The 20,978-nt window shown below is 37.1% G+C and overlaps 1 protein-coding gene and 1 pseudogene across 6 annotated transcripts in view; one reads left to right on the top strand and one right to left on the bottom strand.

The window, feature by feature from the left end:
• Positions 1–18,818, bottom strand: part of PEX1 (peroxisome 1) — a 42,790-nt gene extending 23,972 nt beyond the window's left edge. For 4 of the 6 annotated variants that reach the window (XR_015780900.1, XR_015780899.1, XR_015780903.1 and 1 more), the window contains exons 1-8: positions 18,523–18,818; positions 18,265–18,438; positions 17,080–17,179; positions 10,134–10,616; positions 8,894–9,628; positions 8,204–8,295; positions 7,291–7,364; positions 6,962–7,181 (exon numbers count right to left, since the gene is read on the bottom strand). Coding sequence is in view for 1 of the 6 variants with exons in the window: in XM_088094735.1 (XP_087950861.1) it covers positions 6,962–7,181; positions 7,291–7,364; positions 8,204–8,295; positions 8,894–9,628; positions 10,134–10,616; positions 17,080–17,179; positions 18,265–18,438; positions 18,523–18,714 (2,070 nt within the window). In the remaining 5 variants the exon portion in view is untranslated. Of the gene's footprint in view, positions 1–6,961; positions 7,182–7,290; positions 7,365–8,203; positions 8,296–8,893; positions 9,629–10,133; positions 10,617–17,079; positions 17,190–18,264; positions 18,439–18,522 lie in introns of those variants that run through there. The other 2 variants (XR_015780901.1, XR_015780902.1) reach the window with 2 other exon arrangements.
• Positions 5,767–6,635, top strand: LOC148194955 (uncharacterized; annotated as a pseudogene).
• Positions 18,819–20,978: the final 2,160 nt, after the last annotated feature.

A 20,978-nucleotide genomic window follows, 5' to 3' on the forward strand; every position in this document is an offset into this window, starting at 1 on the left:
CAAGAAGGAGGAAGAGAGGGTGCAACCTGGGAGGACAGGAGTACTATCAAGGACCAATATCCCGAGTTCAACCTTGAGGGCAAGGTTGTTGAGGGAGCGAAGGGTAATGTTAGGACATGGAGAGTGTACGAGAGAAGAAATAAACTATAATTGCCTAACTGCCTTAGCAGTTAGGAAAGGCGGGAATAAGAATTTACAAATAACATTTGTTTAGTTGAGTAGGGGACTTTTGAACTGTTTGTGTTTCTGACAGGAATTGTTAATCCTGTGGGGGAGGTTAGGCTCTCATTTGGTTCTCTGTACATTGAATTCTGGTTACTGTCAATACAAGAAGAGATTATTCTTTTGTTGTGTGTGTGTTCGATGTGAATCGCGTTAGTTTGTTGAGGTTTCTTGAGTAGAAACCTATCAGTTAGTCTATAATAGGAAGACAGAATCATGTGAATTGTGTGGCAAAGATTAAAAAGTCACCATTCCCCTTCAACTTCTACTCCCAAAGGTAACAAGTAATGGCAGAGAAGACAGAAAAATGCATCCACAAAGCAAAGCTAGGAAATCTTGTTAGTCATTCCAAAGATAGCCCCATGCAAAAGCAATTAGCTAAACATGACAGTGATACCAAAAAAACATAATTATGCCCCTGCCTTGTAGATAGTCCACTTGAAGTTCGAGAAGATGAATCTTATATTTTGATCAAGCTAAAGTGATACACTTTACTGTTGTTTTTATAGAAGCAGTAGTTCTGAAAGATAAAAAGGTGGGAAGCCACTAACAAAACCCTAGCATAAGTATTAATAATAAAATAATGACATTATACTTCAACACTCCCCCTCAAGCTGGAGCATATAGATCATATGCACCAAGCTTGGAACATATAAATTGAATTCTAGGCCCCCTTAGAGATTTGGTTAGAATGTCTGCAAGTTGTTCATTAGAGTTGACAAACTCAGTAACAAGATCTTTTGACAATAACTTCTCTTTGATAAAATGACAATTAATCTCTATGTGTTTTGTTCTTTCATGAAACACTGGATTGGAGACAATGTGAAGGGCCGCTTGATTGTCACAGTACAACTTCATCTGCTCATTTTCACAAAATTTCAACTCTTGAAGGAGTTGTCTAATCCACACAAGTTCACATGTAGTTAGAGCCATAGATCGATACTCAGCTTCAGCACTAGATCAAGCAACAACACTTTGTTTCTTACTTTTCCAAGATACAAGGTTCCCTCCAAGTAAAACACAATATCCTGAAATAGATCTTCTGTCAATTGGACAACCAGCCCAATCTACATCACAATATCCCTCAACACGAGTGCTTCCCTTGTCCTCATACAACAATTCGTGTCCTCGGTTTCTTTTTACATATCTGAGAATGCGAATCACTGCATTCCAATGATCAACATGTGGATTTTGCATAAATTGACTCACAACTCCCACCGGATAAGAAAGATCAGGTCTTGTTATGGTAAGATAGATGAGTTTTCCAACAAGCCTTCTATATCTCTCTGGGTCTGAGAAAAGTTCACCTTGGTCTTTCATTGACTTTTGATTTGAGTCCATAGGACTATCAATAGGCTTGCAATTTGTCAGGCCTGTTTCCTCCAAAATATCAAGAGCATATTTTCTTTGTGGAATGATGCCACCTTCCTTTGATTGTGCCACTTCAATACCAAGGAAATATTTTAGCTGACCCAGATTTTTGGTTTGAAAGTGGTTGACCAAATGATTCTTTAATTGAGCAATTCCAATGACGTCATTTCCTATAATGACAATATCATCAACATAGACCACAAGATAAACACATTTATCAGAAGAAGAGTGACTATAAAATACTGAATGATCCGCCTCACATCGTTTCAATCCAAAATTCTGCACAACCCGACTAAATTTACCAAACCAAGCTCGAGGTGATTGCTTCAAACCATAAACGGAACGATGTAATTTACAAACTAACCCAGACTCCCCCTGAGCAACAAACCCAGGAGGTTGCTCCATGTATATCTCTTCTTCTAAATCACCATGAAGCAAGGCATTTTTAATGTCCAACTGGTAAAGGGGCCAATGGCGAATGGCAGCCATAGCAAGCAAAATACGAACAGTACTGGTTTTAGCCACAGGAGAAAAGGTTATCACAATAGTCGAGGCCATAGACTTGAGTATATCCCTTAGCTACTAGACAAGCTTTGAGACGATCAATTGCACCAGTAGGACCAACCTTAATAGCATAGACCCATCTACAACCAACAGGCTTCTTACCAAGAGGAAGAGGAACAAGGTCCCAAGTGCCATTGTGTTCAAGTGCCTGCATTTCATCAATCATGGCTTGTCGCCATCCAGGATGACCAAGTGCCTCATGAACATTATTAGGAACCTTAATGGAAGATAAGGAAGAAACAAAGGAGAAATATGGAGGAGACAAACGATGATAACTCAAAAAATTATAAACAGGATAAGGATTACGAGTAGGGCGAATAGCTTTCCGAAGGGCAATAGGCCAATTATTATTTGAGTCAAGAGAGGGTGAAGAGGATGAAGGATCCATGGTTTGGGAATCTGATGAAGGAGGATCTGAGTCTCGAGGATCTTCAGTGTTTGGAGTTTGAGATTGTGTCCGACGCTGATATGTGAGAAGAGGTGGAGGAACAATGTCATTTTCATTTTGAGTTTGAGGTAAAGAAGCAGGAGTAACCAAGGGATCACATGATGGTAGAGGAAACATTTGTTGAACAAATGAGCGACAAGAAAAAAGGTGTATCTTCAAAGAATGTGACATCAGCAGACATATAATACCTCTTGGTTGAGGGAGAATAACATTTATACCCTTTCTGAAGGCGAGAGTATCCCAAAAAGACACACTTAATAGCTTTTGTAGAGAGTTTATCAAGACCTGGATAAACATTATGAACAAAACAAGTACACCCAAATATACGAGGAGAGACATGGTAAAGAGGGTCATTTGGAAAAATGATAGAGTGAGGGACTTTATTCTCAAGAGAGGAAGAAGGCATCCTATTGATTAGAAAACAGGCAGTAAAAACTGCATCACCCCAATGATGAACAGGAACATTAGTATTCAACATCAAGGAGCGTGCAGTTTCAATGAGATGTCTATTCTTTCTCTCTGCAATGCCATTTTGTTGTGGAGTGTGGGGACATGTTGACTAGTGTAAAATTCCTTGGGAAGATAAGAATGAAGAAAATGCTGCAGAAAAGTATTCCTTAGCATTATCACTTCTGAGGATTTTAATTGTCTTCCCAAATTGGTTCTTAATTTCATTAAAATAAGACACAAATATTGCCAAAAGTTCAGATCTCTCTTTCATTAAATAAACCCAAGTACATCGAGAAAATTCATCAATGAAGGTTACAAAATAATTAAAACCAAAAGAAGTAACACGACTCGGTCCCCAAATATCAGAGTGAATAGTTGAAAAAGTAAAATTACATCGCGTCTCAGACTTTTTAGGATAGGAAGATCTAACATGTTTTCCTAACTGGAAAGACTCACAATCTAAGACTTGAATGTGTTTGAGACTAGGAACCATCATCTTCAACTTGGATAAGCTTGGGTGACCCAACTGATCATGCAAAAGTTTTGGGGATGAAGTTGCAAAACAGGAAACTGAGGAGTTAGGTTTTAAGAAATAAAGTCCTCGTGACTCATGTCCTTCTCAAATCAGACGACCCGTACCATGTTCCTGTATAACAAAGGAATTAGCAGAAAAGGTTACAGAACAATTTAAAGAACGAGTCAATCGACTTAAAGAGATTAAATTGTAAGGACAATGAGGAATATACAAAACAGAATTCAATTTTAGTGAAGGAGATAGGGAAACTTTGCCAATCCCCTGAGATGAAACTTTGGATCCATTGGCAACAGTAATGAAATGAGGAGTTTTCGAAGAGGACATGGAAGAAAATGAAGGGATGTTACCAGAGATATGATCTGAGGCACCTGAGTCAAGAATCCATGGACTATGACCTTCCACAGATTGAGAGATGCAAGCAGTTGACACATTTGGCATTGAGGAGGATTGGCCAAGATTAGAAGATTTTTTAGACTTGTACCTCAAAAACACTTGGTACTCTTCATCAGAAATTCTAGATTCTGAATTATCAGATTTAGACACATGAGCAGCTTTGTCTGGAAAGCCATGCAAGGAATAACATTTATCTTGGGTATGACCCATTCTCTTACAATATGAGCATTGAGGACATCCACTTCGACCACCACGTCCTCCTTGATTGCTCCTACCTCCTCCTCTTCCTCGCGATGTCACCATTGCTGATGTTTCAATAGCATCACTTAAATTCTCTTCCTTTACCAATGTAGGTACCCAAAGGAGTCGAGTAACTAAGCCATCCATCGACGGGATTTGATCACCAGCTAAAACTTGATCACGTACATGATCAAAATCAGAGTGTAAACTTTTCAAAATTAGGACCATGTAAAACTTGTCAAGCTTTTTGTTGAGATTTTCTAATGAATTAGCTACAAAGAAGTTCTTTAACTCTTCTACCGCAGCCCGAGCTTTTGCTACATGGGAAACCATATTATGGTTGACTTGTTTGAGAGAAGTTGCTCTTTGGGTTGCATCAAAAAGATGTTGAACATCATTAGCAAAAATATCTTGGGCCCTTTTCCAAAAAGAGGAGCATGTCTTATAGGGTCTCAAGATATCTAAAACCTCTTGCTCAACTGATTGCCACAAAACAGCACATAACTGAAACTCTAATTTCTGCCACTGAGATTTTTCTTCGTCTGGGACCATAGAAATATCTTGTTCAAGGTGATTATGGTGTCCTTGACCAAGAAACCACAATTCCACGGCTGAGGACCATGACAAATAATTTTTCCAATTCAATTTTGCAGATGTAATGATAGGGGTAGCAAATAAAGAGGAATTACTTCCAGTAGAAGAAGCCATTTTAAACTTAGAGAAGAGATGGGACTTAGGGTTTCAAAAACCGTGAGAAAGAAGACCCTAGGTATGAGCCCAAGCCAACAAAACAGAGAAACAGGAACCAAAACACACTCAAGAAGCCCCGGCGAGACGATCTGCAGTGACGCGGTGAAACTCTGACACCGAGACTGGCCGGAAAGAAGCGGCGCGTGGCGGTTGGTGCGGAGGCTTCGGAGGACGGGACCACTAGGGTTGGGTTGCGCTTCTCAAGGCGCACCTAATCCTTGACTTCGCCGGAGAAAACGACGTTCGGCGGCGGCGGCGACGGCGGACTTGCCGGAAAGAAGCGGCGTGTGGCGGCTGGTGCGGAGGCTTCAGAGGACTGGACCACCAGGGTTGGGTTGCGCTTCTCAAGGCACACCTAACCCTTGACTTCGCCGGAGAAAGCGACTTTGGGCGGCGATGGAGGCGACGACGGCAGCGAACAGCAGAGCGAAAGGCGAAAATGACAGTGAGACGATGCCGCCGACTATAGACAAAGAGTCTGGCTCTTGATACCAACTTGAAGTTCAGAGAAGATGAATCTTATATTTTGATTAAGCTAAAGTGATACACTTTACTGTTGTTTTTATAGAAGCAGTAATTCTGAAAGATAAAAAGGTGGGAAGCCCCTAACAAAACCCTAACATAAGTATTAATAATAAAATAATGACATTATACTTCAACAAGTCCCTTGCTGCATGCATGCAACAGAACAGGAAAATATGGTCTAAATATCAAAGGGTTGTTGGTTTGAAAGATATTGAGAAAAGGGACCATGTTGGTCTAAATATCAAAGGGTTATTGCATAGGCCATTGCATGCTGCAAGCTATTACCTTAATCCCATGTTGCACTGAGTTTAAAGTTGATTATGAGGTGAAACGTGGAATGTATGATTGTTTCGATAGGTTGGTGGGAGACATTGATGAGACATTGGATAGGTTCAAAAGCAAATATGGATTTTTTGGCAAGTCCAATAGCTCAACGTACACTAAAAATTAAATCCCCATCACAATGGTGGGAATCATATGGTGATGAACATTCAGAATTATAGAGTATTGAGTTTGACTTGAAGTTCATCCACTTTTTTAGCATAATTGGAGTGCATTTGAGAGGGTAAGAATTTAAATCTATGAAATTGATTTTATAGTTATCTTTTAGAGGCTATTATGATGTTTAAATAATTTTATAATTATTTAAGTCCATACCAAGAAAAGAAATCAATTACATTAAAAGACCATGAATGATGTGGTCTGTGATGGGAAATTCATGATTGAAGAAGGATGTTAGAAAAACAAAGGACTATAACATTAATGATGTTGCTTCTGATGAAGACAACTTAGTTGAAGTTGGAGAAGATGAAGATGCTAGTAGAGGTGGTGTTGCTACACCTATGGATGATCTAGAGGTTTCTCCAATTCTTTATAATGATGAAGGTCATGCAAGAGAGGACATTAATGGAAATGAAGATCATGTGGAGGATGACATTGATTATCTTGTATTTGATATTGTTAGATATATATTTTTATCTTATCTTTATCTTTTATCTTCAATTAGTTTGTTATTATCCTTTATTTGTATTTTGGGCTTAGTCTATTTTCCTTTTATTATACATTCAACACAAGAAAGATTAATCTCATACAAAGTTTTCACTATATTTAACAGATATGAAAGATTTTCTTGAATAGTTTGTTTGTATTAAACATTTATGAATTGATTAGGTGTTTTATGCATGACAATCTTATGAATTATGAACCTATTTTTAGTTGTTATTGACCATTTTATGAATTACGTATGAGATATTTTGATCATTTATATTATTTTTAATGATGCACCTATTTATGGTAATAACTTTTCATATACTCGTAACTCTTACAAGTTGATTTACGATATTTTATCCCCTTTTTGATCCCCTTACAATTCTCAAGTTTAACAACATTGGTGACAAGGAACAATAATATGCATAACATTCCAGAGAAACCGCATTAAGTAACAATTGAGGCATATTTCTTACCCCATATTCATCCATGACGTCAACCAGAAAATCTGTGAGTCCAGCAACAGATATTGACTGTTGAGATCCTTCAGAGTCAGGGGAAGAAATTATGCTATCAAGATCATCAAAGATAACCACAGACGGGGCATGATTTACAGCTTCAATTACATGGTTTGCAAGTTCTTGGCGAATAACTGGGACCTTCTCAAGGGAAAGTTTAGAGCAGGAAATAAAAATTCTGCATAACATTGAAAGCTGAAATCATTAAATCCAAACAGGAGCAATTGAAAATTACAATAATTGGGAAAATCATAAAGGAACAACTAAATTAGAATTAATATCAATACATGTGTGCAAAGATGTCCTCACGATTCTCAAGAGATTTTGCCACAGTTCTTGCTAATATAGTTTTTCCAGAGCCCTGGGGAAAATATTTAAATGTCAAATGCATTGATATTTCACTCGTCAGATTGGTAACCTTTTCTTGTGGCCAGATCAATAATATGAAGTAGATATGAAAGATTCACTAAGCATAATGTGAAATCTCAATATGAAGAGCTAGATTCTCAACTTAAAGACAAGCAAAGCAGGCAGTATTTTCGTGATGTGATATGAAGCAACTCTAAAACAAACTTCAGCCAATTTGAGGGAGTTGAGTAGGACTCACTTCATGAAGAAACTAAAACCAAGCTAAAAGAGAAAGGTTTACACAAATTGAAAATGAATTTGCATTACTCGTTTAAGTACAAGAACAGGTACTTATACAAACTCAGTAGCTTGCATAGCAAGTTATGCTGCCTAGACTACAGCTCATCTACCTACCTACCTAACGGTCAGTATAAGTTAGCTAGTTACTATCACATACTAAAGTAATTACAAGTGTAAACTATTCTATACACTGTCACTTTCCTTAAAATTTATCAAAGACATTACAAAAGAAAAAAGATTTCTTGGTATGTTTTGCAATTTAGTTTTTATTGGTATACGGTAATTACTCCTTAGCACTTTTACAGGCTACCACATCTTTAATCAATCAAGTTATCAATATATCCTAAATTGAAAATACACTTAAGCCAAAATTGATAGCAAGCAATGAAATTGAAAAATGGAGTCACGGGATATGATAAAATTATAATATATAAGTGGATTCAAATCTGACTTTAAACAATTGTTTTATAAGATTAAATTCAACTAAAAATCCACTTTCTAAAAGCCATATATGTTTTATATTGAACTTACGAAGGTTTATGTTGTACTCACAGGTGGTCCATATATGAGAACATGTCCAGGGAGTGGTAAGTTGTGTGTGCCAAACCACAAACCAGATGCAGAACATAACAATATCAACATTCCTGCAGTCAGCAAAAGCAGCAAATTAAGCCAAAGGGCATCTCAGTGCCAAAGAATGCATGATATTTAAGTGAATAAAATTCAAATTAATGAGGAGCAGCATCAAGGAGGAAAACAGATGAATCCAGCATACCTCAAACCAAATTCTAACAAACCCTCTATATTAACAGTCCAAAGTGACTAGGAAAAAATAGGGAATCTTACGCAACAAATAAGTTCAACAGATAAAACAGGTAGAACAGGATTAAGAACCATCGAGCTCAATTAAAAATCAAATTCTCACGGATATTATTCACATGAGATCTCTCTAAATAACTTCCTGCAGTATCCTTGCCAACCAATCATAACAACATATGCAAAGGTTATGGTCATGTTTAATTTTTATGTACAAACATTTTTTGCATCCTTCATTGCCAAGGGTTATATCTGTTGTACATATCATTTGGAAATTTTCCTACTTGGCTTGGTACATCTATTAACAACAATGATCATGAAGGACCATTTAAGATTTTATTGGGAAAAAAAAGGCCATGAGAACAATCAATTGATAAAGTAACAGACACTTAACCCCTCCACCTCCCCTTCCCAAAATAGACCTACTGTTGATAACATCATCCGCAGTTTTCTCCATCCAGCCAAGCGGAGATAGATTTGAACTAATGTGGTCTTCAGGGGTTCTCTCTTCTATAGAAACAATAGACACAGGATCACACAATTTCATCCTTTCAAAAACCTTCAGGTCCACAATACTAATGTTATCAAGTTCTCCACCAAGAGCAACTTCATACGCACTAAGTTTCCCATTATGCAGATCTTCTTCACCAAATGTCAATAAAAACAACATTTCAGCTGCATTGCCACTGTTCTCTGAAGGACTATAGGCAAACTGAGCCTTCCCATTACTCCCAAGCTTGTAACAGCTTACTTCAAAATGAAGCAAGGTTTTATCACCCATAATCAAGGAACTAACCTCCATACCTGAAATGGAAGTAATTGCCTTAATTTGTGTGATATACCATAGTCTTACAAGACTCTGTAATTCCCTTGGATTCTGAGATTGATTTGTATTCTCTTCCTCTGCTTTGTGATTGAATTCATCAGAGACAGCTTCTAGAACTTTATTTTGGATTGACCAATCTATAGTATCCACAAAGAAACCTGATGTAGCTTTCGCTTGGACTTTTTTATCAATGTGATGATTGTGGCCATGAGAAACTTCTAGACCATCTTTCTCAACAGAATTCTCCTGCCTTAGTAGTTTGAATTGACAAGGAAAAAGAGAGGTTGAAGGAATATTTTTTTCCAAAATAGTATTGCATGCCTTCAAATAAACCCCTATTCAATCACAAAGGCAATTCTTGTTAAAATCAGATATAAAAAATAAAGGTAAATTTTCAACTGATATATACATTGAACACGGACAGTAAAAATTCTCAGAGATAGTAAGCTTAATATCGTTGGAAAATCTATAATTATACTCTTGCTAAAACCAACAAATCCAGAAAAAAGGAGCAAACCTCCTTAGACCCTTCCACTGTAATTTTCTTCAAATACCATATTTTAAGTTTATGTACCTGGGCTAACCTACGGTTTTTCAAACTAAAAAACAGCTTATTCCTTAATCAATGCATGACAGCTTGATGCACAGTCAAAATGCAATTAGAGACTGCTTTTCTCCTAACTATAGAAACAGATAACCTAACACCAAACATAAAATACATTTAATAATAATTTGCTAGGTGCAATATTCCGCACAATTAAACTCATGAGAAAATAACCTGCAATTGATTGCTAAATACAAAGGATCAGGTAAGATGGATATTAGGATAAATTGACATACATGAACGTAGGCTAGCTCTCAAATAAAGGCGAAGAGACTTAGCTACCATCACATGTCCTTCACCCACAGATTCTGAAATCATCAACTGAGCAATTGCTTGTCGATATTCTGTCTTGTCAATATTTACATTTTCAACTTCATTAGTAGTTGAACCACCTCTTTTTTTCATAATATTAATTCTTGAAATATTAACATTCTCCTTGGAAACTCTGGGTACTATCAAAACCAACTGAAGCATGTTGAATGAGTATCTTTTGGCTGTTTCTGGGTGAACAAAAGCAACAGTAGTAAGCCCTACATTGAGGTCAACTCCTTTGACATGAGTACTGATACTACATAATCCTTTTGGATCTTGTAAACGAAGCAGCATCTTAGAAGTGTGTTCTTTATTAAAGGAGTCTTGGCGTGAATCTCCTGCTGAATCCAAACTTTTTTTGCGACTTTTTGGAGCAACAGCAACTTTAGTTCCTCCCATTAGTTGCACTGACAAAGTCTCAGGTGTTAGATTGATAATCAAAAGAAACTTGTTTACATTAGAACAGTAAGAATCCTCTGAATAAGAGAATAATAAATAATTAGGTATAATGCCACCTATTGAATTTTTAGGAACAAAGGCAGTTCTTAACAGAGATAAAAACAGAGATCCAAAACTAATAAAATACTGAGAATGCAACTTAATTTAAATACACTCAGAAATTAACAAACTAAGATATCAGCTTGTGATTCTAGCCACTAGCTAAGCAAACAATTGGGGAATAATTAATCCACTAACAACAAATTGAAATGGAATAAACTTGGCTTACTTAAAACTGAAACAAATCTGGAAAGTTCCTAAAAGTACACAGCATCTAAAGGTGCGTTCTCAACATATAACACTATAGACAAACAGATAGCACTAATACATTCCATGAAGCACACACTTGGCCATCTCCATGATTGATCTATTTATCCTTCCATTCACTCCATTTTGTTGAGGTGTGTAAGGAGTCAACAACTTATGCTTAATCCCAACTTCATCACAAAATTGTTGAAATTGATTAGCTATATACTCCTTTCCATTGTCTAACCTTAGAAGTTGAATACAGCAATTGCTTTGATTTTCTACATGTGCTTTGAATTTCCAGAATACTGCAGCTACTTCTGATTTGAATTTAAGAAAATAAATCCAGCACATTCTTGTTATTGTGTATACTGCAGCTACTTCCTTTTAGTGATGGAGTTCTTTGTGGTCCACCAGTAGTGTGAACAAGATGCAGTTTCTGAGTTACCTTCCAGCTACTTTCAGGAAATGGTTTCCTTGTTTGCTTCCCAAATTTCCAAGCTTCATAGTCAGCTGGCTTTTCTGTAATGGAATGAATTCCATGAACTAGTTGATTTTTCAGCATGTAGTTCATTCCCAAATGATAGAAATGACCTACTGCTAGGTATGTCCCTTAACATCCCACAAGATAAGAATATATAGACTTTCCTAAAAGGTCTCCCCCCTGTAAACACTAGTCATTTCACTACTTTTATCTTTAAATTTCTTCCTAACCCTCTCATTACTTCCATGCCTAACACCTATCCTTCTGTACCAAAGATTGACTGAGCTTGCTATAACTGAAAATGCAATTTGCTCCTTTTTTTGTTGGATAAAAATAAAACTTTGCTCCTCAACTTGACTTTGAACATTTCAAGGCCTATTTGATCATTGATTATGCAATTTTTATCTTCAAAGATAACTTTGAACCCTTTCTCAAGCAGCTAACCAACACCAAGCAAGTTCTGGTTAACATCAGGTACATATAAAACATTATAAAGGGTTTTCACACCTATTTAGCTTGTTATAGCTATTCATCCCTTGCCTTTTACTGGAATTTGTTCCAATTCTGACCCATTTGACTTCAATGTTGTCCAAACACTTGAATAGTTCTATGTCATAATGCTTGTTACAGTTAAAGAACTCAGATTTAAGTAAAACAGTGTATTTTTCCTTTTTGTTCATTGTTACAATTTACTCCTGTATTTATAGAGTACAATAGTGTAGAATACAAAAGGTCAAGCACTTCCTAGAACCCTAACTAATAGTTGGATTCTCATACATAAATAATAATAAAGAACATTACATTTCAATACTCTCCCTCAAGCTGGAGCATATAGATCATATGGACCAACCTTGGAACATATAAATTGAATTCTAGGCTCCCTTAGAGATTTGGTAAGAATGTCTAAAATTTGTTCATTAGAGATGATAAATTCAGTAACAAGACCCTTGGACAGTAGCTTCTCTCTAACAAAATGACAACAATTTTTATATGTTTTGTTCTCTCATGAAACATTGGATTAGAGGCAATGTGAAGGGCTACTTGGTTGTCACAATACAACTTCATTTACTCATTTTCACAAAATTTCAACTCTTGAAGGATTTGTTTAATCCACACAAGTTTACATGTAGTAAGAGCCATAGATCGATATTCCACTTCTACACTAGATCGAGCAACAACACTTTGTTTCTTACTTTTCCAACATAAAATGTTCCCTCCAAGTAATACATAATATCATGTGGTAGATTTTCTGTCAATTGGACAACCAGCCCAATTTGCATCACAATATCCTTTGACTCAAGTACTACCCTTGTTCTCATACAACAATCCATGTCCTGAGTTCCCTTTTGCATATCTGAGAATGCAAATCCCAGCATTCCAATGATCAACATGTAGATTTTGCATAAATTGGCTCACAACTCTCACTGGATAAGAAAGTTCAGGTCTTGTTATGGTAAGATAGATAAGTTTTCCAACCAACCTTTTTATATCTCTCTAGGTCTAAGAAAAGTTCACCATGGTCTTCATTAACTTTTGATTTGAGTTCATAGGACTATCAATGGGCTTGCAATTTGTCATGCTTGTTTCTTCCAAAATATCAAGAGCATATTTTCTTTGTGAAATGATGACATCTTCTTTTGATTGTGCCACTTCAATGCCAAGAAAATATTTTAGACGACCCAGATCTTTGGTCTGAAAATGGCTTAACAAATTATTCTTTACTTGAACAATTCTAGTGACATTATTTCCTGAAATAACAATATCATCAACATAAACCATAAGATAAACACATTTGTCAAGAGTAGAGTGACCATAAAACACTGAATGATCCGCCTCACATCGTTTCAATCCAAAACTTTGCATAGCCCGACTATATTTTGCACAACTGAATGATAATTAATTTTTCCAATTGAGCTTTGCAGTGTTGCTTGTTTTGGTAAATATAGTCATGTTAATGAGACAAAGGTAAACTTTTCTCAAACCCAAAGAGATACAGAAGGTTGGCAAGAAAACTCATTTATCTTACCATAACAAGACCTGGTCTTTCTTATCCGGTGGGAGTTATGAGCCAATTTATGCAAAATTCACACATTGATCATTGGAATGTTGTGATTCACATTCTTAAATATGTAAAAGGGAACCCAGGACAGGGATTGTTGTATGAGAACAAGGGAAGTACTCAAGTCCAAGGATATTGTGGTGCAGATTGTGCTGATTGTCCAATTAACAAAAGATCGGCTACAAGATATTGTGTATTCCTTGGAGGGAACCTTGTATCTTGAAAAATTAAGAAACAAAATGTTGTTCCTCGATAGTGCAGAAGCAGAATATCGATTTATGGCTCTAGCTACATGAAAACTTGTGTGGATTAAACAACTCCTTCAAGAGTTAAAATTTTTTGAAAATGAGCAGATGAAGTTGTATTGTGACAATCTAGTGTTTCATTAGAGAACAAAACATATTGAAATTGATAGTCATTTTGTTAGAGAGAAGCTACGGTCCAAGGATCTTATTACTGATTTTATCAGCTTTAATGAACAACTTGCAAACATTATGACTAAATCTCTAAGGGGGCCTAAGAATTCTATTTATAAGTTACAAGTTTGGTGAGCTTGAAGGAGAGTGTTGAAATGTAATGTTTATTATTATTAATGTATGGCAACCCAACTATTAGGTTAGGGTTTAACAAAGAGCCTTGACCTTTTGTATTATGCTCTTTTGTACTCTACAAATACAACAATTTATTGTAACAGTGTAATAAGAAAATACATTGTTTTACTTAATTCAAGTTCTTCAAGTCAAGGCAACTAATCCACCAACACCAAAATTGACATCGATAATAAATTATCCACTTCCAAGAACATTCTCAACTCTTCCACAGCTGCTTGGGCTTCAGTCATGAAGGAGACCATATCATGGTCTGTCATTTTGAGACATGCAAGCTTGTTTGTTGTATCATAGAGACGTTGAATATCATTAGCATAAATGCTTTGAGCTTTCTTCCAAAAAGAGTGACATGTTTTGAAGGCTCTAAGAGATATCAAAAGTCGGGGTTCCACAGATTGCCACAATAGGGCACACAATTGGAAATCTGTTTGTTTCCATTGTTCAGCTTTCTCAGAAGGTACTTGGCTTCCATCCTGCTCAAGGTGGTCATAATGTCCTTGATCGAGAAACCACATTTCCACGGCAGCAAACCAAGAGAGGTAATTCTTTCCGTTTAGCTTTTCGGAAGTAATTGACGGACTTCCAGAGAAAGAAAGAACACTTCCAGACGCCATTGTTGATAAAAATAGGAGAGGAATCAGAAAGGAGCCAGAAAACCGAGAGGAACTAGAAAACCCTATTCTCATTTATAATTTTCTTAGCTATCACAGATTGTCGCCCTCCTTTTATCCTCAGTGTCCTCTGTGGTTATACCCAAAAATGTGAAAGAAGCACTTGATCATCCTGGATGGAGACAAGCCATGATTGCTGAAATGCAGGCTCTTGACCACAGTAATACTTGGGAGCTTGTGCCACTTCCCCCGGGCAAAAAGGCTGTTGGTTGTCGATGGGTCTTTGCAATTAAAGTTGGCCCTAATGGTGACATTGATCGGCTCAAAGCCCGGCTAGTTGCAAAAGGGTACACTCAGGTGAATGGCCTTGATTATTGTGACACATTTTCTCTCGTGGCCAAGATGACTACCATTCGTCTGTTCTTTGCAATGGCAGCAATTCGTCATTGGCCACTTCATCAATTGGATATCAAGAATGCCTTTCTCCATGGTGATCTTGAGGAGGAAGTTGATATGGAGCAACCTCCTGGGTTTGTTGCTCAGGGAGAGTCTGGTATGGTTTACAAATTGCACCGATCTCTATATGGACTCAAGCAATCACCACGTGCTTGGTTTGGAAAATTCAGCTCCATTGTTCAGAAATTTGGGCTAAGACACAGTGAAGCAGATCATTCAGTCTTTTATTATCACTCGTCTCTCGGAAAATGTGTTTACTTAATTGTATATGTTGATGATATCGTTATTACAGGAATGATACTGCTGGAATATCTCAATTGAAGGAGTACTTGTGTAGACATTTCCAAACCAAGGATCTTGGAAGCCTCAAATAGTTCTTAGGCATTGAAGTAGCTCAGTCAAAAGATGGAGTTGTAATCTCCCAAAGGAAGTATGCTCTGGATATTTTGCAAGAAACAAGCATGATTGATTGTAGACCGGTTGAGAGTCCCATGGACCCAAATCAAAAGTTAACAACAGAAGAAGGTGAGTTATTCTCCGACCCGGAGAGATATAGGAGGCTAGTTGGAAAACTAATCTATCTCACTATTACAAGGCCAGATCTATCTTTTGTTGTTGGGGTGGTTAGTCAGTTCATGCAAGCTCCATGTGTTGGCCAATGGAATGCTATCATTCGCATTCTAAGGTATCTGAAAAAGGCTCCCGGGCAAGGGCTGTTATATGAAGAAAAAGGAAGCCTTCAGGTATCAAGATATTGTGATGCCGATTGGGCAGGTTTTCCTATTGATAGACGATCTACTACTGGATATTGTGTTTTCCTTGGAGGAAACATTATCTCATGGAAAAGTAAGAAACAGAATGTAGTGGCTCGATCAACAGCGGAAGTTGAATATAGGGCAATGGCGTCACTAACATGTGAACTTATATGGGGTGAAACAGTTCCTTCAAGAGCTTAGCTTCTGCGACATCCAGAGTATGAAGATGTATTGTGATAACCAAGTTGCTCTTCACATTGCATCAAATCCAGTGTTTCACGAGAGGACTAAGCATATAGAAATTGATTGTCATTTTGTTCGGGAAAAGTTATTGTCAAAAGAAATATGTACCGAGTTTGTTGGATCAAATGACCGACTCGCAGATGTGTTGACTAAGTCATTAAGGAGACCTCGGATCGAGTTTATTTGTTCCAAGCTTGGTACATACAATCTGTATGCTCCAGCTTGAGGGGGAGTGTTAGAATAATTACTAAGTCTACTTGTTAGTGTAGTCAGTAGGAGTAAAATAGGGAGTAGTGTGTTGGGTTATCTCTAATCATAGTACCTAGCAGTCTAGGACAGTGACTTGACCTTCTATCTCTCTATTGTATCAACTCTTTATCTATATAAATAACAGAACATGAGAGGTGTCTTTCAAGCCCTCAAGAACATATTTTTATCTCAAGTGACATCGATAATAAATTATCCAAATGTTTGATAGATACTGTAAAATGACTCAATCTATAAATTCATAAGCAGAATACTTTAATGCATAAAATATAAACTATATGACCACCACCATACACTAAAGCAACAATGCTGCCCAATTCCTATATATATTTGGGATAGTTCTCAACAAGCAGCATTAGAAGCAAATCAAATAGTGTCTAACACATGTGCAAACTCAAATAAATATCCTTGATTAAAAAAAAAGAGAAAACCCTGATCATGAAGAACATAGTTTGCACTTTTATTTTGGCATCTAATGATAACTACATCTCTATCATGTTTGTCACAATAGTTCAAAAGGGTATTTCCAGCTTACACATCAAAAGAAAGCAAAAACTACATTGTCATTAATGACATTTGCAGCTTAGACCAAGCATGTGATGATACCAAAGAACTATAGAGACAGAAAAAGGTATCATCTTACCTACCACATTCTTCGGATCAACAGACGTCACTTGAAATGTGATGACAGTATGACCATGCAACCACAAAGGAAATCTCATCCCTTCATAGACAATCCTGACCTGCATCAAGCTACCCACATCATTATATAAATGTAACATAGAGAGATCAAATAGATTCATTTCTTCTCATACTGGTTGATTTCCTTTTCATATAGCCGGTAGAAAAGCGAAGGCAAAAGAATATAGTTAAAATAATAGAAAATTAGTATTTAGATCCATAAAGAAGTTCACCGAAAGAAAATAAAGAAAAGTGGTGGCACACAAAAACCTCTATATATCATACTCGCCTTCAACACCAATTACTTCTCTCTATCTCTCATCCTATCACATGATATCATCTATTATGTCTACTTTCTCTCTCTTTCTAGATGTTAAAGTAGCATTTGGTCTCCAGTAATCTTTCAAAGAAGAAAGGGAGTGTCTATTCCATCCCCATGTCTGTACTGTTACTCCCATTTATCTTTTTTTATGTAAAATATTTTTTTCTTCTTTATTAATCAAACTAATGCCTGAGACAATTCATAGAAAATTTATCTAAATAGGAATGGCAATGGACACATTAGAGCAGCAACAAACACTCACAATGAAAAAACATATGCCGCTATTATTACAGTGAAGATGGAGACATACCTGACAAAATTCTCAATAGCAACATTCCAATCCATAATTAGGATTTGATAGAATAAATTTATCCATAAAATCTCACAAGAAAATAAAGAAAAATGAAAAAGCTTTTCCATAAGATAAAATTAGTTTATGCAAAGTTAACTTGTAAAAGTTCTCTCCTATTAGCTTCTCCAAAAATTTATTTATGCATAAAATAAATTTAAATTGTGAGTTTGTTCTACTTCAAAAAAATTATTTGGATAAACTTCTCCTTAGACACTTGTAACAGATAAAATAAGAAAATAAAATGAACTTTCTCAGAAGGTTTTAATCATAAGTTAAAACTAAGTTTTCCAGAAGCTTAAATTCGGGAGATTCTTCAATTAACTACTGCATAATATAGTTTTAGTTTTAGTGTGTTGTGACCTTTTAGTCTTCAAACAAGTACATACAACTGAATTTCAATGCCTACTTTTAAGTTACTTTCGATCGAATTGTAGTACGTTGGGGTTAAGCGAGTGTCCAATTACATGGCGTACCTGGTTGAGGATTATACCCTGGGCTAGGTCGGCGTTGAGCTCCAAGATTTCCCAGTCGTCCTCCGTGTTTGGTTCTATGATGACGAGAGAAGCGTGCGGCACATTGGGAGAAGCTCTCACTTGAACAATAGCGTGATTCGGCAAGGAAATGCACTCCGCAAATTGAGGAGAAACCTGCACAAGTTATTTTGGAGGCCTCATATAGAATTTAAACGGAAAGCGAGTGAGTGAGAAGGTGCAAAAGGAGAAGTTTCGCACCTCTATGGCGGAAGAAGCAGAAGTGGCGCCGGACCAAGAGACGAACCAGGTGTGAGGAGGAGAGCGAAGCTCGAGAGCGATGATTTGAGGAAGAGGTGTCGAGCGCGTAGACTGAAGAGTTTGGATGAGTGAGAGGGGAAGGGATACGAAACAGGAGTCTATACCTCCCACCACCTTCACCTCGAACTCCATCGGACCGAATGAAATTATGTAACCTAAGCACACATTTTATTCACTTTCTCATTCTCATACGAACCAGGTTTCAGTTTAGAGGGATGCTAGATGAAGACTCTCATTTCTACTCTACATCTGTACAACAATCAGTAAAATTATATTTTTATTTTAAAATATAAAATAATTTATAAAGAATTAAATAAAAAACCATAAATATTATGTTTTATGGAAAATGTTATTTGGACAACGAAATTTTGACACAGATTTAACAACGCCACGTGTCAGCTCTTGATTGGCCAAATAAATTGAAAATAAAACAGAGAAAGGGTTACGGGGCGAGGGGTATTTTGGGATTTCGAGGTTAAAATTTGAAGAATTGGGTCGCGGTTTAGGGTGGGAAAGACGTTCGTTCAACCCTTGTCGCTCTCTCGCTCTCTCGCTCTCTCGCTCTCTCGCTCTCTCGTTAAAATTTAAAGAATTGGGTTTGGGCGGTTTCGGGTGGGAAAGAAGTTCGTTCAACCCTTCCATATTGTGTCTCGCTCTCTCGCTCTCTCGTTCGTCTTCGAAGCTTCCATCTTCGCTGTCGTTGTCTCGCTCTCTCGCTCTATCATTTTTACTTTGTGTTAATCTCACTTATAATGACAAAAGTAGTGATTGAAAAATGAACGCAACATTATAATAAGAATTGAAAAGTACGAGACCATTTTCAGTAAAATTAATGGTAATTAATGGGAAGGAGTTGATCAAATTCTGAGTGGGGAGATGGGTGTTGGTCATTGATGTAAACGCAAGAAGTGTGGAGTGACCCGTGATGAGTAGGGGGACGAAGTAGTGCAAGGGATGAGTCAGAGTGTTGAAAAAATGGTCTGGTAATCGTTTACAGAATCCTGGTAAACGATTACCCGAGAGAAAATTGGATTTTGTACATAAAGTCCAACACAGATAGTCAGCCAGGTGAACAGGGGTCACCATTGGAAAAAAAGCTCAGTTTTAGGCAGTTCTGCACCTGTCTGAGGCTGGTCCAGGTGTTTCAGTGGTGGGAGAGGGTGGTTGGTGATGTGATGTGTGTCCAAGGAGTGTGGGGTGACCCCTCATCAGTTGGAGGAGCAACCTATGCAAGGGATGAGTGAGGGTGTTGAAAAAAGGGTCTGGTAATCGTTTACAGCATCCCTGTAAACGATTACCCGAGACAAAAATGGATTTTGTACAGAAAGTCCAACACAGGTACTCAGTCAGGTGAACAGGGGTCACCATTGGAAAAAAAGGTGAGTTTTAGGCACTTCTGCACCTGTCTGAGGCTGGTCCGTTTCAGTGGTGGGAAGTGATGTTTTGACACCCCATGATGAAGGAAAAAAACAATGTTTATGAGATGAGCAACTTGGGTGAGATAACATGCTGTCAACTTTGACCTTTGCTGGCTATTTTACTGATAACTTTTCCCACCGACCTCCAAATGATGTGATTCTTTTTTTATTAGAAACTAGACTCAAAAATCTTTCCAATGACTACTAATTTGTATTTTTTGGACATCTGAGTTGGTACAGTTTATTCTTTCAAGTTAGCGTTTCATATATTTTTGCCAACTCTCACCTTTGCTTGTTCTTTTGCTCATAACTTTCTCCACCGAACTCCAAATGAGTTGATTCTTGTTTTGTTGGAATCTATACTCAAAGACCTTTCAAATTATGCCTTAGAAATCAAGTTTACACCTTTTTTGACACTGTAATCGATTACAAGGACACTGTAAACGATTACCCGAGACAAAACTGGATTTTGTACAGAAAGTCCAACACAGGTACTCAGTCAGGTGAACTGGGGTCACCATTGGCCAAAAAGGTGAGTTTTAAGCACTTTTCCACTTTTCTTAGGCTGGTCCTGGTGTTTCAGTGGTGGGAAGTGATGTTTTGGCACCCCATGATGGAGGAAAAAAACAATGTTTATGAGATGAGCAACTTGGGTGAGATAACATGCTGTCAACTTTGACCTTTGCTGGCTATTTTACTGATAACTTTTCCCACCGACCTCCAAATGATGTGATTCTTTTTTTATTAGAAACTAGACTCAAAAATCTTTCCAATGACTACTAATTTGTATTTTTTGGACATCTGAGTTGGTACAGTTTATTCTTTCAAGTTAGCGTTTCATATATTTTTGCCAACTCTCACCTTTGCTTGTTCTTTTGCTCATAACTTTCTCCACCGAACTCCAAATGAGTTGATTCTTGTTTTGTTGGAATCTATACTCAAAGACCTTTCAAATTATGCCTTAGAAATCAAGTTCAC

This window comes from Vigna umbellata, chromosome 7 (genome assembly GCF_029865625.1).
Source record: "Vigna umbellata cultivar VRB3 chromosome 7, Vumbellata_1.0, whole genome shotgun sequence".
Classification (NCBI taxonomy): domain Eukaryota; kingdom Viridiplantae; phylum Streptophyta; class Magnoliopsida; order Fabales; family Fabaceae; genus Vigna; species Vigna umbellata.